This window comes from Notamacropus eugenii, chromosome 6, assembly GCF_028372415.1.
Source record: "Notamacropus eugenii isolate mMacEug1 chromosome 6, mMacEug1.pri_v2, whole genome shotgun sequence".
NCBI lineage: Eukaryota > Metazoa > Chordata > Mammalia > Diprotodontia > Macropodidae > Notamacropus > Notamacropus eugenii.
In genome coordinates, this window is record NC_092877.1 from 281686329 (window position 1) to 281712516 (window position 26188).

The window sequence follows — 26188 nt, forward strand, 5'->3', positions numbered from 1 at the left end:
AGGGGCAGACAAAAAGGTGACTTTAGTGCTTTGAGAACAACGTTGTAAATGTCTTTCTGCTCCTTTCAGTAGGATTCACTTAGGATTTGGTATAGAGAAGAAGTAGTTTATTGGTTTGAAACAGTTTCACTGAAATTCTCTTTCCTTTTCTTTCAAGAGGCTACAGTGTTTGAGGGAGAGGGGCAAGAAATGGTACTGTCAGTTGTTTTTGCTACTTGAATAAAAGAATGTGTGACTGTTTAGGCTTTAAAAAAATCTGTATTCTCCATTTTCTTGAATTACTTATTTTTCTTTTGCTCTGTATTTTGCAGGAAAGCAATTTATTCTTTTTCTAAATTGGTTTTATGATACTTTCTTTGAATTGTCTTGCCAAAGAGTTTCTCTGAATCTAGAAATGAAAGTAAAAACTGTCCACTATCAACAGTGGTAATAAATCAACCAGGAGGGTTATAGGTACAAGAAGTATTTCTTATGTGCTTTTTGTATAGGAATGTTTTAGCTAATTAAGCCAGCAAAATACTTTATTTTGCATGTTTGAATTATTTAAAGTTTCATAGGTTATTTTTTTTTTAAAGTGAAGAGTAACATTGAAATTCTAACTTAGGCATATAACTGCATCCTTTATCTTGTTCCATTTTCCTAAACTTACTAATCGAGGAAATATATGGTGTTTGAATTTCCACTTCCTGGATTTTTGTTGAAAAATCAAGATGTTGGTAAAATAATTTCCATATTCAATTACATAGTAGTTTGAAATTTCCCCTTTTTTGGTGAAAACATAAAAATACCTTAATATATTTCTTTAATAAATTATCAAGAGTTTAATCCCATTAAAGTACAATGCTCTTTTTCCCCCCAAGATACCTTAGTGTCTAAAAGGAGGAAAGAATGTCATTGTAAATTACTGAATGATTGATCTCTTTTGTATTTACAGCATTTAAATATTAGGACACTGACTGATGATATGGTAAGGTTATTCTTGATTTCTCCTGTGTCTTGATCTCCACTAACAATTCTGATGCATTGCTCTAACTCCAGGTTTTTAAAAAATGCATGTGCAAGCATAGTAATATTTTAAAAATAGCCAATAAATTATTTAATTTTTTACATTATTTTTGAAGAGCTTACATTATTGCTTTTGATTGGCAAAAGGAAATAAGTATTGTCAACATGCATGAAAATGTTTTTAACCTACAATTGTTGGTCAGTTTTAATTTGATCAAATTAGCATACTTTTGTTTTGAATAGTAGCATGGCTTAAAAGTTAAGTTCAAAAATAGCAGTTATATCAACTCTTAGGAACATGTAGTTGCTAATTTAAAACAAACTAAATTTTATTTTCTAAGTCCACTTTGAAAATTTCCTTTTCTAATGGTAAGACCAAATTTTTTTTATAATTCCTTGTTTAAATATTTGGGGAGAACCTTTTTGTAGTTAAGGAAATCAATGAGTTTTAATATATTTGACATGGAATAACTTTCAGTTAACTGTGTGGAGTACTCCTAAAACTGAACATTGATACCTTTTCATTCGGTCATCAGTTATTGAACCACCAACCTGTACAAGGTATTATCTATTGTTGGTACCATGGACATTAAGAAGATAAATGATCATGACCCTTGCCCTCAAAGACATTAAATAAGAAAGTATATGTCAAATATTACATAAAATGTCAGTCATTTAAATGATGAAAAGTCATATTGTGACCTAGAAATAATTAGCATTTCTTTTTGGTTTTACCAATATCTAAAATTTTAGGGTAACATTTTTGGGCATTATGGGTTATATTTCCCAATTACGGTTCAGCATTTGTAATGAGATTTGCAATGTTAAAGTGACTTAATCCATTTCTTAGAAGATAAACTCTTATATTCAGGGACATAATTATCTGCTAAACTTTCCTTTAGTATCTAAGTGACTAGAATTCAGTTTAAGAATATTTATATCTCAGTGTTGTTTTTAACATCTGATTAGAGTTAATATGATTTTTTAATGTGGTCAATTCATGCCCTCCAACAAGTTGTCTAAAAGCTTATGTGGATAAGATCAGGAATTTAGAAAATTTTCAGGGTTCCATTATATAAGCTGGCATTAACTTTGAGAAATATTTCATTGTAAGTAGTTGGGCTACTGTTTTATAGACTGATTCCTTTATGTGGAATTTTGAAGTTTATCTGATGCCACCAAATTATAGTTCAATACCTAGAATCATTAATCATTAATGATTGGTCTTTCAGTTCATTCTTAAACTTTGGGCAGGAACAGGACAGGTTGAGTCTAGAATGGGCAAGCCTGGGACTACGTTCAGGCTGGAAAGACTTGGCAAGTAAGAAGTTAAATCAGCTGGCAAAAAAGGATGGATCAGATTAGCTTTAGAGATCTAGATCAACCTGAAGGAGTCAAGCAGGTAGAAAGGATGCGGAGTCTTAGAAGTCAGATTTAGGCACGATTAGACAATTAGCTAGAAGTATAGATAAAAGAAAATTTTGATTCAGAACCAAAACTGTTCTCTTCCTTTATAGTGATTGCTATGTTATATGTAGTGATTGCTATGTTATACGTACAAATGTATGTATTCTCCTGGTTGGTAGGATTGTATATTATAGCTGAGTGGTGTGTGTGTGTGTGTCACTGTGAGAGAGAGAGAGAAATAGAGAGATTGAGAATGAAAGAACCAAGCCAAATCTTAATCCAGGAGTAAGTGACTGGCAGTTCTTTTAATGTATTACAGGCTTGATTGTCATAGAGAACTAGCGAAGTATTACTTTTTGTTGTTTATTCTGCATGCCCCAGTATGTTATTTTCCTATTACTCTTTGCTGTAAGATAGAAATCACACATTTTTTGCATGTAAAATTGCTTAATAATGTGAATAACCTTTTTTCAGAATGACTTGAGAGAAGAAACACAAAAAAGGTGTTCTGCTGCAGCCATAAATTTGAATAATAGTTTGCTAGAAACATTAAGAAGGAATATCATGGGAAGCATTAATATTAAATCCCATCTCTTTAAGTTGCTTTGTTAGAGGTCTGCAAAGTACTTCACATTTCAAGGTTATTCCTTGAGTTACTCTATCAAACAGTATTTGCTCAGAAGACTCAATTTGAATGCACTTGAATTATTTCCGTAGGTACTTCAAAGCAGAGAATGAAATTTAGCAAACATTTATGGACTACTATGTGAAAATCTTGGTGATACAAAGTTTAGTTAAGAGCACACTGCTCTCAGAGTGCTTATAATCTGACGGGAGCTTAGTATACACAGATAAACATGAAATAAAAGAAGTAAATTAGAGTGCTACAAAAGAAAGTGGTGTATGCATCCTTGGGATGGGAAGTCAGGGAAATCCTCCTAGAGGAGGCAGCTTTTGGGTTAGATTTTAAAGGATGTGGAGGGATTCAGTTATCAGAAAAGGGGTAGATTGGCTTGTCAATATACGGAAATATTAGGAAGGCTTGGGAGATAGTAAATTGTAGCAGGAGTTAGTGGTCAAGACTAAGGTGAACTCTGTGGAACTGTTTGAAAACAACTTTGACAAAATAAAATAACAGCAACAAAAAGAGAGTCTTAGGAACAATTTTAAGGGAAAATAACATATTAAAGAATTGAGTAATTAAAGAAGAGGCCTCAATAAAAATAAAATAAATTAAACTAACATTTATTTGGCACCTTCTGTGTCTAAGTTGTTTTGCTAGGAAAAGAGGATACAAAAGCCAAAACCAAATTAAGACAAAAATAAAACAGCAAAACCATCTCTAGTGTATATGCATTACTATGGAGTAAAAAAAGTGGGAACTCTTTAGTAGCAAAGAACAAGACTACCATAATAGCAGCTACATTTCTAGAACATGTAATCTAGATCAGATGGGAGAGTTTCCATTCAGAGTTACAGAGTCAGAGACAGTAAATCTTTATTAAGTGCTTACTATGTGCCAGGCTAAGGGCAGGGGAAATAAAGAAAGGCATAAGATAGTCTAATCCTTCAAAAATCTGACAATCTAATGGGTGAAGACTACACATAAAAAGAAGCTGGAAAGGGACTGGAGTACCTAGCCCAGAGGCATGATGTTGTCCTGCAGCTGAGGTGGGGATACTCTGAGAAGTGAGTTATAGAGTTGATTTAATCCTACGGAATGATGAGTTTCTGAAGATCATGAAATTCAGGAGATCAGCCTGGTAGGAAACTGGGTTGAATTCCCTGGGAACCCTCCTCAAATACAGGGTTTGGGAGGAGCTTCCAGGTGTTCACCCCACATTCTTTTCAACTGGGGTAAGGAGTAACCCCAAGGGCAAGGTATGCTGAGGAGTTGTGAGTTTCATAGTTGATTTCATTCTGCAGAATAGTTTCTAGAAATCATGAAATCCTGGGGATCTGCTGGATGGAATTAGTATGGTTTAGAATTAAAATAAGATGGAAAAGAAGATTTAGTGTCTTTAAGACTGGAGATAAGATCACTAGAGGAAGAATTCAAGAACATTAGCATGAGAATATGTAGATAAGATGGTGGAAATTTACTGAGAAGCAGATTTGATGGTTTTCCCTCTATTTTAAAAATTTTAAATTGTGCAACTGGAATAATAAACACATGACCAGTGGAGTAAGCGATTCTTGGTATAGTTCTCAAACCTTGGCAGCTGGAATCATTGGATGATGTTTTGGATATATAATAATTAAAATTGTGACAGGATGAGAGAATAGCAAATAATTCCACACACGGTAAAGCCTTTTGAAATAACAATGGCAAGTTGAGTGAAAAATCTATTTCCCCATGTCTTTACCTATAGAACTCACACCACTTATTGTGACCTGCTGTATGCTTACTGTGTGACTTTAGGCGTGGGTGGCATTTTATCTCTTCCCTTCATGGCTGCTATCAGTTTCATTTCTGTCACTGTAAGTGAAGGGAATTGACCTTGTCTATTCTTTTAATCTTCAGAGACTAAACATCTGGGAGGGGTGAGAGCCATGAGTTCACAATTTATCTTTGTGTGCTGAGATGCTCAATAAGTAGAGTGTGGGGCCTGTAGTAGGGAAGATTCATCTTCCTGAGTTCAAATATGGCTTCATACACTTACTGCTACTAGCTGTGTGACCCTGGGCAACTCATTTAATATTCCCCCACTTCCCAGATTTGCCTAAGTTTCCTCTTTTGTAAAATAAGTTGAGGAAAGAAATATCAATCTATTTTAGTACCTTTTGTGAAGAAAATCTCAAACGGGGTCATGAAGAGTTGGACACAATTGAAACAACTGAGCAACAGCAACCAGGTTAGGTATAAACCTAGCCATCAATTCTCTGTTGCCTTTTTCCAGCAGAGTTTCTCTGCAGTACTGAGTCAAACAAACAGATAAATTATTCATATCTTAATACGGGGGGGCTTTGAAATCATCCATCCCTGGTGGTCTGAATAGGAGAAGAACACTATTATTATTTCTGAGAGAAGGACCAAAAAGTTCGGAAGGCTGATGCTGTGAAAGTAATGCTGTATTTGGAGTCAAGAGTGCCTGTGTTCAGTTTCCAACCTTGCTTATAACTTGTGTGACCTTGGGCAAATCACTTGACCTCTTTGGATCTCAGTTTACTCATACATTAAATGATAGATTGGATTAGATTCTTCCAAAGTCCTTTCCACTTTGAAATCTATGATCTTGTGATTATGGGATATTTATCAGAAGGGAAGGGGTGAGTGGCCAGAAGTCTGACAGAGGAAGGTTGAGAATGAATCAAGCACCAAGAAAATGAGAAAAAAATGAGTAGGTAAAATAGAAGAGGTTTTAACACAATGAAGAAATATTTTCTAATGTTGAAAGTGATTCGAAGCCCCCATAGAGAGAGGAATTTTACAGATACCCTCAGAAATAACAGTAATAAACTCTATAATGACTGACTCCAAGAGTAATGAGAAAACTAAAACAAGCATGGGCGGATGGAAATTAGAAATCAGAGGTCTTAAAGAAGAAATACATAAGACAAATGAAACAATGGGCTATTTAGAACATATGATCAAAAACCTTGCCTAAAGAATAGGGACTACAAAATCAAAGCATATCTGGAATCCAAAATAGAGATCAGAGAAAATTTGATAAAACAAAGGCAGTGCCGTTGGAAGAATGCATGAGTTCTGTACAAATGAAAAAGTAATTATTCCCTGTGGATAGAGTACACAGAGACAATTTGAAGATCATTGGTCTTCCAAGAAAACACAATGAATTGAAAAGCCTAAATTCTGTATTGCAAGAAATAGAAGAAAGTTGTGACAAAGTATTGAAAATAGAACACAAAGTAATAATACATAATACAATGTATTTTGATGTAATCCATAGCTATAAGAAAATCCCTAAAGAATATGATTTTTTAAGCTTCATTGTTAGACAATTACTATTACCACTAGTTCTAGCTCACATTTACATAGTCCTTTATAAGTTTTTCAAGGTACTTTTACATACATAATCTTATTTGGTTCTCAGACGGACCCTGTCACATAGGTGCTTCTAAATGGTTCAGGCAGTTCCCCACCAAACTAAACCTTGCCGAACAGTTTTGATCTGTTTTGTTATAGAGGAGTTACACACACACACACACACACACACACACACACACACACACCTTTAGAAGAGAAAAAGATTGGAATATGAAATTCTACAAAGCAGGAAGTTAGGATGTACCCGAGAGTAATATAGCCTATATGCTTAATTCTGTTAATTAAGCAAAAAAAAAAAAAATTGGACTTCTAACAGAAGGGAGACATTTGACTTATTCCATAAGAAACCTAAAGTGAGTGGGCTTTACGTTATTGTGAGACCCAAGAGAGACTAAAGACCATCAAAGAGAGAGTGGGATGTAAAGGGAATATAGTTTTAACAGGATGGGGAAAATAAAAGAATCAGAAAGGAAGAAAAAAATAGCAATCTGTGGACTAAAATATATTTCCTTCTAATTTTCTCTTTCCTCTGTATGCGGTGTAACTTGGAGGAAAGTCACTTAGGTAGTGACAAGGAAAAAAATGATGGGAAAACTAGAAAGAAACATTTCTGCCTGGTTTGGAGCAGTCCCATTGGTGCTTATTTGGAGATAGTGGTTAAGCAGGGTAAAGGCAGTAGAGGGAAGGTACCTGGGACTGGGGAATAGGAAGCAAATCCTATCCTAAGGTAACATCTGATTGAAGTATGTCTAATTACATTAAACAGTGTGGGGGAGCATAGTACCTCACAAGTTTCTTTTGTGGGGAGTTTCATAGGAGATGCCTTTTCCAGGCATGGATATCTTGCTTTGAGTTATTTCATGGTAGCCAAGGTGAGGGGGTATATGGACCACTGAGGGTGACTTGTCTTGAGTTCATAGGAGCATAATAAGGGATGTAGATTGTTCTGGTCTTAAGATTGGCAAGTGATGAATGTTAATGGCATGGAATATAGTCTCTCACTGTTGTTCTTTCTCTACTCCCCCTCTTTAGAGAGCTATGTCAATTTTTAAAGCATAATTTTTTAAAGGAAAAAAATGATGAAAAAATCAGAACCAGTCAGTGCATTGAAGAAGTCTGAAAATACGTGAAGTTTTCTACATCAGTGGACCTTGCACCACTGCAAGGGAGTTAGGGGCTTTTCTTATTACCTCTTTGAAGTCCTGCAGTTCTTTGTAATTCTGCGATGTTCACTTTCATTTGTTTCGTGGTTGTTCTTTTCACTTATATTATTGCAGTCATTATTTATATTATTTTCCTGACTGTGCTTATTTCAGTCTGCATCATGACTTTCATAGAAGTCCAGGCTTTTCTGTATTCACCATGTTCATTATATCCTATGGTATAGTGGGAAGAGAAAGTGAGGCTGGTAACTTTGCACAGCCCTCCCTCACTTAAATCCAGTTCACTTGGTCTAGACACCACCTCCCACCTCCCTTGATTCATGGTCCTCTTTGAGGAGGAAGGACAAACAACAACTGTGTAGTAACATTCAATTATGTTCATGTACTACAATTTGTTTAGCCATTCTCCAATCAGTAGGTATATACTTTGTTTCCAGTTCTTTGCTGCCGTAAAAAGCATTGGTAAACATATTTTGATTTATAGAGATACGTTTATAAAAGAAGTCAGTGACTCCTTTGGGGTAGTAGAATCTTTGGGTCAAAAGGCGTAGTCACTTTATTTGCTTTTTGGATACCACCAACAATTCACTGGTTTGACAGCCTTCCCATAACCCCTCTAGCCTTGACAATTTTCTCTTTTTTCATCTTTGCCAATTTGTAGCGTGTGACTTAAAAGTTCAAGTTTGTTTTGATGTTCATTTCTTTTACTGGTGATATGGAAAATTTTTTTTATGTGGTTTTGACTAATTTGCAATTCTTCTTTTGAAAACTCTTCATATTCTTTAACCTGAAATAAATGATTATTAGTAACTAGTGATTTGGGGAGATTCAGATTTCCCCCTTTTTCTTTTATCCTCATTTCAGGACCTCAGTCTGAAGGTTGAGCTAACCTTCTTTTTCCAGACCCAGATGGGGAAACCAATGTGCTGTGAACTCAGATTTGGGTGGGGATAAATTCTTTGACTAGATTCCCCAAGGCTGGGGTGGGGAATAAGTTAGAACTAAATGACATAAATCAAAGTTCAGGTCCAGCCCCTCATTGTAATATTAATTTTCTTATTAATTGTTAACCAATCAAGTTGATTGCCACCCTTTGGGAGCAGTCTTCCAGTGGGCATATAAACTGAGTCCACTGCCATGATTATCTTTGGTCTAAAGGTCTAAAAGAGAGAGATTGCCAAATGACTATGCTTTTATTAGAATGCTGGCATTAATAAAATGACTATCCAGAAATTATGTTTCCTGAACCTTTTTAAATACCTTTTTAAATGTTGTAGGAATAAGTTTTGGTCTTATGTCTATTAGGTTTCTATATATCCTGGATACCAAACGCTAATCTAAGAAATTTGCTAGATTTTTTCACCCTCCATTCTACTGCTTACCATCTTAACCTAGATGCATTAGTTTTGTTTATGCAGAAAGTTTTCAATTTAATAAAATCAAAATTATTTTTTATCCTTTGTAATTTTCTATATTTTATTTTTAGTTGAAGATGCATTTCCTGCGTACAGCTGCAAAAGGCATATGATCTGCTTCTCTGATGATTTTTAAAATAATATCTTTAATATTAAAATCCATTTTGAATTTATTGTGGAATATGGCACATGATGTTTATATAAGCCTATTTTCAGCCAGATTGCTTCCCGGCTTCTCCACCCATTTTTACTGAATAAGGAGTTTTCAGTTTATTTATGTTTTTGTTTTATTGAATAGTGGGTTGCTAACTTCAATTCTTTTTTATTTTCCCTTATCTAGTCTGTTCTGCTAATATACTCTTTTTTAACCAATGCCAGGTGGTTTTGATGACTACTGCATTTTCACATAGTTTGGGTTATAGAAATGATATCTGTATTCATTTCTACCTTTTTTCCCCATTATTTTCCTTGATGTTCTAGATCTTTTGTTTCTCAAAAATGAATGTAATTATTTTATTGAGAATAATTCTTTTTGTATTATGTGGCTTTAACTTCCAAGTGTTTCTTCATCACTGATATGCTAGGTCTCGAATTTACATAGATTTATTATTTTTTTAGATAGATACTATTTGTCATATTAAAGAATGGCTCATGTATTCCTATGCTTTTAAAATGTTTTTAACATAAAAGTTTTTTTTAGGGGGCAAAGCTTTATCTGCATCTATTGATCTAGTTTGATTTTCATTTTTATTAATATGTTATGTTATTTTTATAGTTTTTGAAATATTGAGCCAATGCTGAATTTCTGATATAAATTCAATTAATATATTTTTTCACATAAATATGCCTGTGAGTTTGATTTGTATTGCATTAAAGCTAAAAATTAGCTTTGGTTGTACTGTTGTCATTTTTATAATATTGTCATGGCCCAGCCTTGAGCATTGAGTATTTCCCCAGCAATTTAAATTGTTTGATTTGGAGATTTTTTTTTTTAATATTATGTAGTAATTTTATTCCATCATCTCATTTTTGTTCTATTTATGTCTTTGCTTTTAGATGTGTTTCTTGTAAGCAACAGATTATAGGATTAATTGTTGGTTTATCTAATTTGTTACTGTCTGGTTTTGTTGGAATATTTAATCAATTTTCATTTAAAATTATGAGTTAGGTTTGATTTTTTTTCTCCATTTGTGTATCCAGTCCCCCCCCTTCTCCAAATTAGAATTTTGTTTTGTTCCCTTCCTTTTTTGGAAGCCAATGCTTTTTCTAAGATGCTGGCTTTAGTTTTCCTTATCTACTTCAAGGTTACTCTATTTCCACAGACTTTCTCTGTGGCAGTTTTGAATAGAATTTATTTTTCTATTTATGCTTTTTGTGTAATGTTTAGAAAAACTGGTGATTATTATGGCTTTATTGTATAGCCTGCTATTTGCCTATCATTTCTGTTAATATTTTAGTTGATTCTTTAGATTTCTCTGAGTAAAGTTGATGTCATTTGCAAAATGTAATATTTTTGTTTCTTCTTTACCTGTACTGCCCCCACCCCTAATTTCTTTTTCTTTTCTTTTTGTATTGTGTGGCTTTAACTTCCAAGTGTTTCTTCATCACTGATATGCTAGGTCTTGGATTTACATAGATTTATTATTTTTTTAGATAGATACTATTTGTTATATTAAAGAATGGTCCATGTATTCCTATGCTTTTAAAATGTTTTTAACATAAGAGTTTTTTTAGGGGGCAAAGCTTTATCCGCATCTATTTTTCATTTTTATTTTTATAGTTTTTGAAATATTGAGCCAATCCTGAATTTCTGGTATAAATTCAATTAATATATTTTTTCATTTTGTTGTGTTAACCTCTTAAAATATTCTATTTAATGTTTTCTTCATTGATATTTATTTGGGAAATTGATCTTCAGTTTTCTTCTTTGCTTTATCTTTCTTTGATTTATAGATCAGAATCACATTTGTTTCATGCAGTGATTTTGGTAGGATACTTTCCTCCTTTTTGTAAATAATTTATATAAGATTGTAGTTAATTGTTCTTTGAATGTTTGTTAAAATTCTGTTGAAAATCTATTTGGTCTAAGGTATAAATGCTCACACTGAAAATGTAAGAATAGACTCTCATAAGCTAGTTTGAGCTCGCTTCAGCACACCCCTGGTCTAAACCTAATCCATACTGTTTTCCAGGTTTCTTAGTAGTTTTTGTCAAATCTTAAAGCCTTTGATCCATAATGAGGATCTTTATCCAACACTGTGGTTTTTTTTTATTTACTTCTATGTGTTTACACAATACATTCAAATTATTATCTTCTTTATTTCTCAACCAGTGCCAAATTGTTCTAATAATTACTTCTTTGTAGTCCATTTTGAGATCTGGCACTGATTGGCTTTCTTCCTTTCCTTCTTTTTTTTAAAATTTCCATTACTACCCTTGAGATTTGATATTTTGGTTTTCCATATGATTTAATTATTGTTTTTTTCCTAGCTTTATAAAATATGCCTTTGGGAGTTTGATTGGTATAGTACTGATAAGTAAATTTATTTTGGTAGTATTATTGTTTTTTTATCTTGGCTTAACCTACTCTTGAGCAATTAAAGCTTCTCTCATTATTGAGGTTTGTCTTTATTTCTACAAAGACTGTTTTATAATTAGATCAGTATAACCTCTGAGTGAATCTGACAGGTATTAAGTAGAAACTTAGTAGATACTGATATGATAAATAATATCTAATTCCAAGTATTTTATAGCTTCTGTTATTTTAAATAGTATTTGTTTTCCCATTTCTTTTTGTAGTGTTTTATTTGTTACATATAGGGATGCTGTTTATTTGCATGTATCTTAGTATCCTGCCACTTTGGTTATTTTAAATTTCAGTTGAATTTTAGTTGTCTATCTCGAATTCTTTATATCATCTGCAAAGAGCAATAGTTTACCTTCCTTTGGAGAGGAGAAGGAAGGGGAGAGGGATACAGGGCGAGGATGAGCTTAGTTACCCAGTTAGTTGGGTCCCAACTCAGGCAGCTCTGTCTACTCAAAGGCTGTGTTCGTCGTTCGTTTTTGAAGAAGACCATGACAGCAGAGAAATGATGGCATGAGTTGCATTTGACTAAGTTTTGAGTGAGGGAAGGCTGTGCAAAGTCACCATCCTGAGCCATCTGGGTCCAGTGGCCAGATACTCCACTAGCAATTCTAGCATTGTGTTAAATAGTTAAATAGTTTTAATAATAGACATCTTTAAGATCGTCTCTGATCTTACTGGAAAGACCATTGACTTTTTCATCATTATATATATAATATTTACTCTTAAGTTTAGAGAAATACTATTTCCTATGCTAAGGAAAGCTCCAGTGGTTCCTATGATTTCTAGAGTACCAAACTAATAATTGAATTTTAAAACATTTTAAATTTTGTTTTAAACTTAGGTTCTTTGACTTATATTCTTTGAATATAGTATATTACTGGAATCACTAATAAAAGAAATCTAATAAAAATGCTAGCCCAAATTTACTTATACTATTAGGTTGTTAATGTTAATCATTGGTATGTTTTAAATGTTTTTATTGATGTGTTTTGTTTTTAACATCACCTTTCCTTTTTTTCCAAATCATATCCCATCCCTATCAATCCATCCCCGAAACAAAACATGCAAAAGAAAGAGAAAAAGTAGTATAGTATAACTCTCCAACAGTGTTCCATATACATTGTCCCCATCTTGAAAAGAAGGAAGAGAGGTAAATTTTCTCATCTCTCCTTGGTATAAGCTTGGTCATAATAATTATCCATGTTCAGTTTTATTTTTGTTTTGTTTTGCTCATATTGTTGAAGTCATTTTATATATTTTTTCTGATTCTTATGCTCTTAAATTCATGTTCAGTATGTCTTTTAGTGCAGTAATTCTGTTACATTCTTGTACCAAAATTCATTTATAGATATACATCTATATTGTTTCCTCTTCTTTTTTCATAAAAGGGGCTGCTATGAATATTTTGAGACCTTTCTGTCTTTAACCTCTTTGGGATATATGCCTAGCATGTAATCTCTGGCTTGTTTATCGTGGACATTTAAGTCATTTCTTTAGAATAATTACAAATTGTTTTTCAGAATGGTTGGACTAATTAGCAGCTTTACCAACCATATAATAGTATATTCCTCTTGTGGTAGCCTCTCCAAAACTGACTATTCCAGACTTTGGTCATCTTTGCTTTACTGCGTTTTTGAAAATTTTTTTTTCTAGAGTTTCAGTGTAAACTTAAAGGAAATTGTTTTTTCAACTAGAATGGTCATTTATTGGGTTAATTAGCTTTCAAGGAAATTTGTAGTCTCTTTCTTTGGTACTAAGATTTTTGCTATCACACATTCTTCACACTTAATGAAATGTTAAGATGACTAATAGCTGCATTATCTCTTCCTTTCCTTTTAAATGTTAAAATATACATGACAGTGCTGTCAATTAGGACACCATGTTTGAACGATTACAGAAAGTTCTCTCTGTCTAAAAATCCAGATAAGGTTCTTTAGTGTCTGCTTTTTGTTTAATTAATTTTATTTAAACTGTCAGCACTGATTATCACTGTGATTATTCAGTATGAGATAATACTCAATAGGGTGCTCATTTAACTCTCCTTGAAGATAAGTGATATTAATTTACAAACTCAATTCATTGAAGACAAAGCAGTAGCTGCAATAATTAACATGTCTTATTACCTCCAAATGACATTACAGTATAATCCCCATGTGTTTATAACTAATTCTTTGGAGAATGTAAATCAATTAGAAATCATTTATTAATATTCTTTAACTTTTTACATTATTGCTAATTAATTTTTAGGTGATTTTTTTCTTTTTCACTTTATAACTTGTTAATGTTCATTTGTTCTCTCTTTGTCTCTGTTTTTGTTTCCAGTTTACTTAACCTGAGCCTGCCAGGTAGTATACACTTGTCCAGAAGGAAGTGAAATTACAATGTCCTAGCTTTTTTGGGCCATCCATTCTATCTTGCTCCTTCCTAGTACCAACTTTGGTCTCCTGCAACTTCACCTCTATTTTAATTGCCCTTCCTTACCCTACCCCGGCATGTAGTCCCTTTCTCTTTCTAGTTATAGTGTTGCTCACTCAACAAAGTCAAGTGCACGTCATGTCATTATTTCTCTGTTGGCATGGTCTTCTTTGGCAACGAAGGACGAACACACATAGTGTTGCCTCATGTCCTGGAAGAATCCATCTTGAGTCCATAACCACTGGGAATTGGAACACCTGCTCCATAGATGGCAAATCTGCTTTCATCTTAAAATTTTTCCTTTTTCATTCCTCCATCTTATACTCACTGAAAACTGGTTTCCTCCTGATGACATGGCTTCTCTGGTCACCCTAATTTCAGTGAGTATTTTTATTCATATTCTATACTCATCGGTGAAGGAGGGCAACTGGGAATATTTCTTGCTTCTCACTGCGACTTTCAGACTCTCCTTCCGATAGTTTGGGAATCTCTCCTTTGAGATTCACTCAATCCATATTTCTAGTAGCTATTTTCTACTGAATTCCTTCTTTTCTCAATGAGTTTAATACTTAGGTTTTTCTCTTTTCGCCAAGTCCTGTCCACAAGGGGACTTCATCATACATAATGATACTCCCTCAAACATCCTAACCTTATAAGTATTCCACTTTCATGTTCATGAACTCTGAAATTCCCGTATCTGATCATAATCTGTCATTCCATCCCTCCCTCTGTATTTCAACCCCTAACTTTGTTCTTGTGTCCCATTGAGACCTCTAGTTCCTCTATGCCTTGTTTGTTTGTTTTTTTTCTCCCAGGCCATACCCCTGCCTCTTTTCTTTCCCCTTCTGGAGCCATGGGAGAACCAGTTCAATTCTACCCTCTCATCTTCTTTCATGTTTCTTGTCCCTCTTACCTTGTCAACTTTGGACTTCTCCTACCAACTGCTGGCCTTTTTTTTTTTTTTTTTTAACTATTTATGTGTTGCCAAATAAAGCTGAGTAAACTGATAAAACCATACTGACTGGTTCCATTGTAAATTTATGTTAAATATTCTCAACTGGGCCCTCACTGATGCAGGGCAATCCTCTTATCCCTCCTTAATTTATTTAGCAACCCACTTACCATAGTGGCTTTTACAAACCTTTCTTTGCAAACTTCTCAAAACTTGCCCTCCCCTCACACTCTCAGCTCAGAATATTGCTTAAAAATTGAGAGTGTTTACTGAGATCTTTCTCTTTTCTCCTCTTCTTCCCTCCTCATCTGGCACCACGCAGATGTGTTCCTCTGTTGTCTCTTTATCCTGTCGCATATAAAGAGGAGACCTTGAAATGAAATTGATCTGTCCAAAGGTATTAATGATCTCATAATTGCCAAATCTAATCCTCATCTGTTTTGATCTCTTTGTAGCCTTTGACATTGTTATTCACCTTCTCCTTCGTACTTTTTTCATTAGGTTTTCATGGCACTGCTCTTAGAAAAGTAGAATGTGCACTCTTTTCTGTACTATTTCCCTTGGTGATCATTTCTGTGCAGTGATTCTTGAAACTACTTATCCAGCTCTAACTTCTCTCTTAACCTCTAGTCTCATACCTTCAACTGCTTATTGGAAATCTTGAACTGTATTCCTTGGACAACTTAAAATCAAAATTAAAATCAAATTTGAACTTGTCTTTCTCCCTAAGCCCTCCCTTCTTCCTGACTTCATTATTCATTTTAAAGATATCACCATCTTCCCAGTCAACCACTTGACTAAGCATCATCCTTCGCTTCTCACTTTCTTTCACTCCATCACATAGGCAATCTGTTCCCATGTCCTGCTGATTTTTCTACCTTTGTAGCATCCTTTGTATATACCCCCTTCTCTCTTCTGACACTGCTACTCCCCTGGTGCAGATTGATTGTTCAAATTTCTTCTGTTATCCACTTATTTGTCAAATAGATTTTTCTAAAGCACGATTCTTACTATGTTACCCCACTGTTCACTAAACCCTCTTTCCCTGTTATCTCCAGGATTAAATATAAAATCCTCTTTTCCATTCTACTTATACCTTATTGCCCTGCGTTCTGACCCTACTCAGTGGTCCAGTGACACTGGCCTTCTTATTGTTCCTCACACACACTATTCTCAATCACCAGACTTTGGGCATTTTCACTAGCTAGCACTGATTCACTAGCTAGCTAGGGATACCTCCCTATTTCTGTCTCTGGATTTCCCTGATTTTCCAGCCTGATGATGAATCATGCCTCCCCTCTCTGGTAGAGAGGTGTAAGGGATTAAAAATGAAATGTGTTTTCAGGCATGGCCAATGTTTTGCTTTGTTTTACTTAAGTGTATTTATTTATTAAAGCCATATTTATTTGTTTATTAAAGTTTCAGTGTGGGAAGAGGGTGTTGTTTTTCTATTTTCTACAAGAATCTGTTCACAATCCTCTTTAATGCTAGTGCTTTCTCTCTGTTGATTATTTTCATTTTATTCTGAGTGTATGTATAACTATATATATATGTATACGTATTTATTGTTTGCAAAATTGTTTGCATGTTGTCTCCTCTATTAGGCTGTGAGCTCCCTGAAAACTGATACTGTTTTTTCCTTTGTATTCCCAGGAATTAGCATAGTATCTGTCACAGTGTTTGTTGACTTGACTTGTCTTTCATTCATTTCTCCCTAATCTATCTCATCAGTTATTTTAGTATACATTGTAAGTATTTAATAAATGCTTCCTTAGCTGAAACCAAATTTTAAAAGTTACAGGTCCTGTTTTCATGGAGTTGACAATCTTAAAGGGATGGTAGAACTCATAGTATATATGTGAAAGCAGCAGAGGAGCAACCAATGGATAGAGTCTGAAGATTAGTAGTGATGATAGAGGGATTAGTAAGCTGGAGAAGGTGGGATAGAATGGAATCAAAGGTATACATTGAGAGGATTTCTTTTCAAGGAGAAAGACCACCTCTTCATGTGAGACAGTGAAGTAGGAGATATTTGGGGAAGGCATCTGAGTATGTGAGCTAAAAAGGAGAGTTGTTTTGATAAATGACCTTTGTTTTTTTGAGGCAATTTATTCATCTGAGAGAGTAGGTGGAAGAGGATGCCAGGGGAAGCTTGAAGAAAGATGAAAAAATGTGGAAAACTCAGGATGGTGAGTGGGATAGTGAACTGATTAAGATTAAAACTGATTAAGTAAAAAAGGGTTGCCTAACCGCAGTGGGGTCCCATATTGAGATTAGGTGTCAGATTTTATGGGCATGCCATGATTTTGTTATTTTCTCCTCCATTCAGTAGTATGTGGCCAATTTTGAGAGTAATTTGAAGTTGGGATTTGGCAAGGCATGCTTGGTGATAGGGCCAGGTGGCAGCGGATTGGAGTATAGTGCATGGTATGGAATTGAAATGACTTACCAAGACATGAAGATAGAGAAGGGAGAAGATTGTAGTCGGTGCAGAGATGATAACCAGAAAAACAACATAGGGGTGGAAGGATTAGGTATCACATTAAGAGGAAGAACAAGGTTAAGATTAATAAGGCAGAGGGAGAGATAGAATGCTAAAATATTATGAGTCTAACATCGAAATATTGGAATTCATGAACATGGAAGTGGAACACTTGTGGGTGATAGCAAGATTAAAGGTATGACCATCTCAGCCTGGAGAAATAGACCTTTGAAATTCTGCAGACTAAGGAACTGGAAATTTAGGATGTTTGAGGGAGTGTCAATATGTATTTGAAGTGTCCTGTTCTAAGAGCAGAAGTTGGAGCAGAGACTGTGAGGAGATGCTGAACTTTATTAAATAATATACAAGGATGAATAAAAAAAGGATTGTATATGAAACAATGAACTTCCATCACATGCAGTTTAAAAATATAATAAATTTAGCAAGGTGGTAATAAAATTATTTTTATGTCCCCTTCTGAACTTATATTTTTTCTTCGTATATTTGTAAAATGGTATACTGATGCTCTTTTCTTTTTTCTTATTTTATTTCTCATTACCTGGTAACTTAACACCCTTTACCCACTCTGAAACTCTTAATACATAAATACACGTAAGTAAAATAAACTGACACATTGGCCATGGTCTGAAAACACATTTCATTTTGACTCCCTAGTCTTGATGGATTCACCAGTCTGCGGAAGTCCTATCTGAGGTCTTTGTCAGTTGTTTTCCTTTACATCTTTCCTCCTCTGATTCTGTTCATTGCATTCTTCATCAGTTCATACAAGTCTTCCTGATTTTCTCTGAAGCTTTACAATATACCATTTTTAAAGTGCAGTATGACCTAATTGATGGACACCTAATTTTTTCTTAGAGCAAAAAATGTTAAACATATATTTTTTTATATTTTTATACTCATAGGTTCTTAAGAGGCTAACTGACTTGTAATGTTATTTTTAGTTCTTTTTTAAGCTACCTCCTGGGATATTTGGGAGATAAAAATGTTTCATTTTTTCCTTTCTTCATGTTCTAGTGGAGATTTGCTTGCTTGTACACATTACATAAGTGATAGACTATATGTACTGACAACCGTGCTGGAGAAACACCTTTTTTCACTTGCAGATTAGGTATTCAGGATATGTAGAAATATAGAAAATTCTGTAGTGTTTTCTCAATTGTTTGTGCTTTGTGGCTCAAATTTTACTTTAGAAGTATTTTTAAAAAATGCAGAAATGTATAATGTAGTGGAAATTACTTTTCTAATTTAAATGAATAGTATTATGCTCAACTCTAGCACATGTCATTTGGGATAGATTCTTCTAGGTTTGTGGTGGTTATTATATGATCATTTGCATATTTAATTTAGTGGCGTCCTAAGATATTGACTTTGAAATCAGCTGAGGAAATATTTAAATTTACTATTCTGGTAACATTAGTATTTGCATTTATTGACATGTTTAAATTTGCAGTATTGATGTTGCATTAATGGTGTTTTGCATAATTTTTCCTTGGAATGAATTTAACATCTTAATTTGCAGGGACTTAGCCTAACTTGCTGGCTGATTTTGTAGGTATTGGGACAATTCATACAGTGATGGCTTGGACTCAGAAACTTTCTTAGAACCCAGTGTACTCTTTCTTGCACAGGTGGCCATTAGCTCATAGGGATTCTCGAAGCAAAACAAAAAAAAAAAGAAGCTGCATTTAAGTTTGTTTATAACCTCATTTACTGATTTAGCTACTGACTTTCCTGAATCAGGTTTTAGAGACTCTGAAGCATGTGATAAATTTAGTAAACAGGCTAACATTTCATTCAGTACTTTTTCTTCAGTGTTTCATATATTGGAGTATCATTGATCTTTTGAGATAGGCCAGCAGGCCATTACTAATTGTGTATGCCTGTACATATTTTATAGTAAGTAATTGGCACTTAGCTTACATTCACAGAGAAAGGATGGTAATTGCTGAGACAAAAATTCTAAATAGTAAACACTGGAAGGCCTTAACAGCTACAAACCAGATATTATGAAATGAATGATTACAGTCACTGTTTGTTCCTTCCATACATGGGTACTGATAAACAGCTAGAAAGAATGATTAGAAAATTTACATTAAAGCTATTTATTTTGCTAAGCCTTTCTAGTTTTATCAGGAGTATTACCACATGAAAATAATGAATGTTTGGATTATTCATTTTAGAAGGTATATAGGTTGGACTGTCATCTAAAGTTCCTTCCAGAGTTAAAGCTATGAACTTATGAAAATGTACTAGTTTGGAAATTTAAGTTAACCAGAAAGTCATAGTTAAGGTAGAAGCTAGAACTATAAAATTTTAAGGTTAGAAGTAACCTTAGAGGTTACACAGTATACTTTCCATCAAGATGGTAGAATAAATATGAATAACGATTAAGAAATAAAAGATTAAACTGTAGTAACTATGGTCATCCAGTCAAGGTTGGTAAAAGAGACACCCAGAAACCTACAGGCACAAAATTGGGGAGAGGATGGGAAGGGATGTGTGGGGGACCCCAGCCTCAGGAGTCAAAGTGAGGCCAGTGTAGCCTCAGAGTGCTCCAGCCAGGAAGTACTAGGATGATTATTAGACCTCGGTGGAACTCTGGATCTAGATAATGGGCCTGTAGCCAACAAAGTGGCAAAGATCCTACTTAGAGGGCAATAATCAGCTGCCTGCCCTAGGTACTTTGAAAGGTTGTGGTAAGTTGATGGCCTTGAGAGTTCAGTGCTCTGTGCCTGGAGGATACAGGTGAGTTTAGGTTCTCCCAGCACTTAATTCACAAAAATAACAGCAGAAGCAGTGCCAGGGATTCAGACCATAGAATGAAACCAAATGAGGCCCACCATATCATCTAAGTGTGCAAGAACAGTCAGAGCCTGGCCCTGTCAAAAATTTGGAAATAAGGATAAACAGAAGAAAAAATTGCCAACAGGTTTTTGGATCCATAGACAAAACTAGAGGAAGTGAATAACTACATAGACTATGGACAGTCTCAGATGACAGAAACCACAGCGTTTACTAGAATTCCTTTAAGAGATGAAACAAGAGATTAAAAAAGGAGACCATGTAAATAAAACGAGAGTTCTGGAAGAAAGAAGTATAAAGTATTGCCAGTCAAAAATGGACTTAGAAAATAGGTCAAGAGATAATTTGAGCATTATTAGATTACTTGAAAAACATTACAAAAATTTTAAGAGTTTGTAAATATGAACTGCCCAGAGAAAATCTGAGGTTTCAGGGTTAAAGAAGAAATAGTGCCAACAGTCAAGAAATGAGAATTTATCAAGGAATCGTTGGGATTTTGATCCTTTCACAACCTAGACTTTTGTTACTTCTTTGTAGTCATCTTATAGCTTACTCTTCCCTCCATGTATTCTATAATTCAGGTACATTGCCTACTTACTGTTCTTTACTCAGAACATTCAGTCTATTGATTCTGTGCTTTTTCTTTTAAAAACAGAACAAACAAAATTTCAATTAGCAAAAATCTGCCTTTTTTCCCTCCTCCCAAACCTCCTACCTCACTTTTGTTCCCACTTCTTACCTCCCTTCCACTCCCCTTCTACCCACACTGAGAAAGAAAGAAAAATAAGGCCCTTTTTACAAATAATGTATAGTCAAAGCAAAACAAATTTTCTTATTTGCTCTTTGTGTGTGTTTATGTGTGTATGTGTATATGTTATTCTGTGCCCTGAGTCCTTTACTTCTCTATCTGGAAATAGGTAGTATGTTTCATCGTTAGTTTTCTGAAATTGTGATTGATCATTACACTGATCAGAGCTCTTAATTCTTTCAGTTATTTTTACTGTATTGTTGTCTTTGTATAAATTGTGTAAATGTGTTCTGGTTCTGTTCACTTCATTCTGAATCAGTTTATAGAATTCTTCCCAGTACATTTATTTCTTACAGCACTGCCTCTCATGTATTATAGGCATTCCTTGGAGATATTGTGGTTTGGTTCTATACTATTGCCTTAAAGTGAATATTGCAATAAAACGAGTCATGCAAAGTTTTTGTTTTCTAGAGCATATAAAATTGTGTTTGCATGATACTGTAATCTATTAAGTATGTAATAGTATTATGTCTAAAAAACCGATATACATACCTTAATTTAAAAAGTGTACTTTATTGCTAGAAAATGCTATCAGCTGAGCCATCAGTGAGTCATAATCTTTTTGATTGTGGAGGTTCTTGCCTTGATGTTGATGGCTGCTGACTGATCAGGTTGGTGATGGTGGTTGCTGAAGGTTGGGTGGCTGTGACAAATTCTTAAAATAAGACAACAGTGAAGTTTGCCTCATGGATTGACTTCTTTTCATGAAAGATTTCTTTATAGTGTGCAGTGCTGTTTGATAGCATTTTACCCATAGTAGAACGTCTTTCAAAACTGGAGTCAGTCCTCTCAAACCTTGCTGCTGCATTATTAACTGAGTTTATGTAATATCCTTCAGTATTGTTGTGTCTTAGGAATAGGGAGGCCTGAGGAGAGGGAAAGAAATGGGCGAATAACTTTCTATGGCGCCGTTGCTGCTGGAGTATTGGCTTCGGGAGGTCGGTTTGAGGGGCGACACTTACTACAAGGTTAACAGCTTCACCCAGAAGCTGGCTGAGTCCTGGGCTTTGGCTGCCTACAACCCTTAGGGTTTAAAGCCTGTGGTGTTCCTCAGAAGCACCATCTATTGTATTTGCCACACCAATGAAATTAGTCTCAGAAGCAGCTCCATATGATTATACTGGGAAAAACAAAGTTCGAGAGCTGCAGAAATTTTTTCAGAAATCTGATGGTTTACCTGTCCACTTGAAACACAGTCTACTTGACCAAATGCTCTATTGGATCACCATTGCCTTTGACACTGGGAGGGATCATCTGCTGTCTGATAGCTCTCCACATGGCTTCACAACCCAGAAATAAATAAGATGGGGTTCATAAGACTGATTGATTCATTAACAAGAGTTTTGGCATAAAGCCTTTTGAATTGTCTGTTTTCCTAGTTGCCAGTGAATTTTCTGACCTGTGTAAGTTTATGTTGTTCTTCAGATAAAATTAGAAGACTTATCAATAAGGAAATGTTTTGGTTAGTTTGTTTCTGAAAATAAGTACATTATCAGAACATATTGAACAGGTAGCTATTATTTAAACAATGGTGATGATGCCCTTCTAATTTGGGCTCCCTTCTTTCTCCAGAGGTTGGCAGGCCAGCTCATCACTGTGAGGAGGCCACCAGGGATTTTTGGTTGGGCCTATCAGAAGCAGAGAGAGAGAGAGAAAGAGTGACTGCAAGTCTAATCAGATGTGCTGGTTAAAGGAGGAGGGGATCCGTTGAAGTTGCACCAGTGACAGGAAGTCCTTGAACTTCCTAGTACCAAAAATCTGTTCTTTCTGACACCACAAATTTCACTGGGAATTAATTAGCTGTTAATTTGGGGAATTTTTCCATCTTGCAGCATGGTGTTAAATAGAAATTATTTTTTCTTAACTATCTATATACTCATAACTTTGTCATATAGTTTCAAAAGGGTTGTATGCCTGATCTCTGACCTCTTTAAATATTCCAGAGATGAAGATTCTGTATTTATTCCACCATGAGAACAGAACAGCTCTTAAGAAAAGTCTTGCACTTTGAACTGGACTACTATACAGTACATCCCTGTCAGTGCTTCTCCTTTGCTCTTGTTAAATGCTATAGCTTTAAGGTATAATTTATTTTTGCTTGTGGAATAAATACATGAATGAGAAAAGAAAAAGAAATGGGAACAGCTGGTGGTGGAGCAGTGAGAACCTACACATTGATTAAGTTCGCTGTCTTCCCAAAATAATTACAATAGTAACATCAAATATCACTGATCACAGATCATCATAGCAGATATAGTAATAATAATAATGAAAAGGTTTGAAGTATTGTGAGAAAATGTAACACAGAGATACGATGTGAGCACATGCTATTGGAAAGATGGCAGCAATCAACGTGCTGAGATCCTGTACAGGCAGGGACCGTACAGCAGGGCTGTGACAAATTTTCCATTTGTAAAAAACTCAGTTGTCTGTGAAGTGCAGTGAAGTAAAGCACAATAAAACAAAGTGTGCCTGTACACCATAACTTGTTCAGACATTCCCTAATTGAGAGGTACTCCCTCAGATTCCTATACTTTACTCCTCAAAAAAGAACTATAAATATTTTTGCGCAGTCTTTGATTTTGTTTTGCTTAGGACTCCTCTCTCCCTTAAGCTACCCTCCCTAGAGGCTCCCCTTCAGTTTCCCTGTAGAGTAAAATATATTTCTGTATCCATCTCTGTGTGTTTGTGCCTTTCCACCATTCAGATGAGAGTTAGGTTCAAGTATCAGTAGCTACTTCATCCCCTCTTTGTTTGTATAGACTTCTGCTTGAGCATCCTGATTATATGGGATAATTTTCCTTGCTCTTACTTTCCTTCCAGCCCCTAGTATGTTCCTTATTCCTTCCCTTTCCATTCTTCTGGTCCTTTTATCAGGAATACTTAGAAATTTTTTGTTTCATTAAAGATCCATTTCTCCTGTAGCATCATATTCTGTTTTGCCAGGTTAGCTATTCTAGACTGTAAGATTCTATACTTTGCCTTCTAGAATTTTATATTCCAAGGACTTACTCCTTTAAGGATGGCTGCTAAATTGGTGGCTTTGTGGCATTTGAATTCTTTCTTTTTAGTTGCTTGCAGTATTTTTTCTCTGACCTGGGAATTCTAGATTTTGTTTGTAATGTTCCTGGGAGTTTTCATTGGGGGCTTCTTTCATGAAATGACCTGTGGATTTTCTTTTTTTTTGTCTTTGCCCTCTGGTTGTAAGAGACCTGGACAGTTGTCTTTAAAGATTTCTTGGTCATGGCATTCAGATAGTGAAATGATTCCTAAATTTTTTTTCTCCTTGTTCTGTTTTCTAGGTTAGTAATTTTTGTGAAGAGATTCCTTCCTTCCTTCCTTCCTTCCTTCCTTCCTTCCTTCCTTCCTTCCTTCCTTCCTTCAATTTTTTTTTTTGTCTCATGGAGTCATTGCCTTCAACTTGGTCTGTTGTAATTTTCAGGGAGATTTTTGCTTGGACAGTCCCTTGTACCTATAGTGCCAAACTATTAATTTTCTTTCTAATTCTTTCTTCAGTAGCTCTCATTTATTTTCCAGATTTTTTTCCTCCAGCTCTCTTATTTTATTGACAAAAATATCTTTTTCAATTTTTAAAACACTCGTACACCTTCTCTTTCAGAAATTCTAGTTGAAGTTTTGCCCAAACTCTGTTTTTCTTTAAGGCTTTGTTTGTCGATATTTTGAAATTATTCTCTTCTTCTGGGTTTTTGTCTTGGGTTTCCCTTTCACCATAATTGCTTTTTATGGTGGAATTCTTTATATTTTTGTTATCTCGTTCTTCCAGCCTAACTTCTGACTTTGAACTTAATGTTAGGGCCAGAATTTGTACATTTCTGGAGAGAAGACATGATCTGGTCCAGCTCTTGCCTTGTTGGAGTATTGAATGTTGTGTTATTGCAGGATTTCAGTAAAAAATCAGACTGGGAATCTTCAAACTCTTAGTGCTCTGAAAGTAGTCTGATCCAGGGTGAAGTCTGATTGCTGTCTCTCTCTTTTGAGTTCTGCTAGTTCCTGACCAGATTTTGGGTCTGAACAACTGTAGACTGCTATTGGAATCACCCACTCTCAGGCCAGCTCTGCCTGTTTAGAGTTATATATCTGCTGACTCCCCTTTGGTTTGGGAATCCTGCCCTTGGCATTCCTCTTGCAGGTTTTAAACTATTTGAGAAATTGGAACTAAATCTGTTATTTTTTCATATTCTGCTATATTGCATCTTATAGGAAGGAGTCTTTAGAGGTCATATGGGTCTTCATCTGCCTTTTGGCACAGATTGTCTCTGAAAATATGGGAAGTACTGTTATGGTGCGAGGCATACTTTGTTTCATTGTGCTTCACAGATAACTGAGTTTTTTACAAATTGAAAATTTATCAGAGCCCTGCATCAAAGCAAGTATACAAAGATACAAGAGCTCCAGATTTGGAGTTAGAAGATTTGGGTTTGAGTATTAGTTCTACTTCATTTGGATCCCCATTCTGTCACGCTGTTTGTGTGATCTTTTGGCAAGTCACCTAAGTTGGCAGTGTGGTACAGTAGAAAAAATCATTATCTCTGAAGTAAGAAGATCTGGATTTAAATCTTCACTCTGTTATTTACTCCCCATGTTACACACTTGGGCTTTATTTTCCTTGCAAATAAAAAGGAAGTTGGATAGCTTCTGAATTCCTTTCCAGGTCTATCTCTGTGATGCTATGATCTTCCTTTTGGCTCAGTTTCTTAATTTGTAAAATAAAGATATTAAGTTAGATGATTTCTATGGTCCTTTCCAATCTTAAGTTCTGTGATTTTAAATTTATAAGCCATGTTATGTTTGACAAGTCATCTAACTTTCCTCATGTGCAAAAATAGGGATAAAATACCCACTTTCAGCCTCAAAGGATTTTAATGTTCAAATGAAATAGCATCTGTATAGCACTTTATAAGGATTAAGGACTATGTAAATATGAGCTACTACTACTACTGCTACTACTACTGCTGCTGCTGCTACTACTACTACTACTACTACTACTACTACTACTGTTACTGCTGTTGCAGCTTACTTTTCATATGATGAGAAACACGTTATTAAAATAAGTTTTACCTTGTTGAACAGAAACAAAGTTGTCTTTGATTATTTTTTAAAC

General features: G+C 34.9%; 1 protein-coding gene and 1 pseudogene across 4 annotated transcripts in view; both read left to right on the plus strand.

The window, feature by feature from the left end:
* Positions 1-26188, plus strand: part of DIAPH3 (diaphanous related formin 3) — a 464308-nt gene that overhangs the window by 49635 nt on the left and 388485 nt on the right. For 2 of the 4 annotated variants that reach the window (XM_072617066.1, XM_072617071.1), the window contains exon 2: positions 935-967. The exons of the other annotated variants lie outside the window; for them this stretch is intronic. In XM_072617066.1, coding sequence (XP_072473167.1) covers positions 935-967 — 33 coding nt within the window. The remainder of the gene's footprint in view (positions 1-934; positions 968-26188) is intronic. 4 annotated transcript variants of the gene reach the window in all.
* LOC140511409 (cytochrome c oxidase subunit 7A2-like, mitochondrial pseudogene) lies at positions 21132-24018 on the plus strand (annotated as a pseudogene).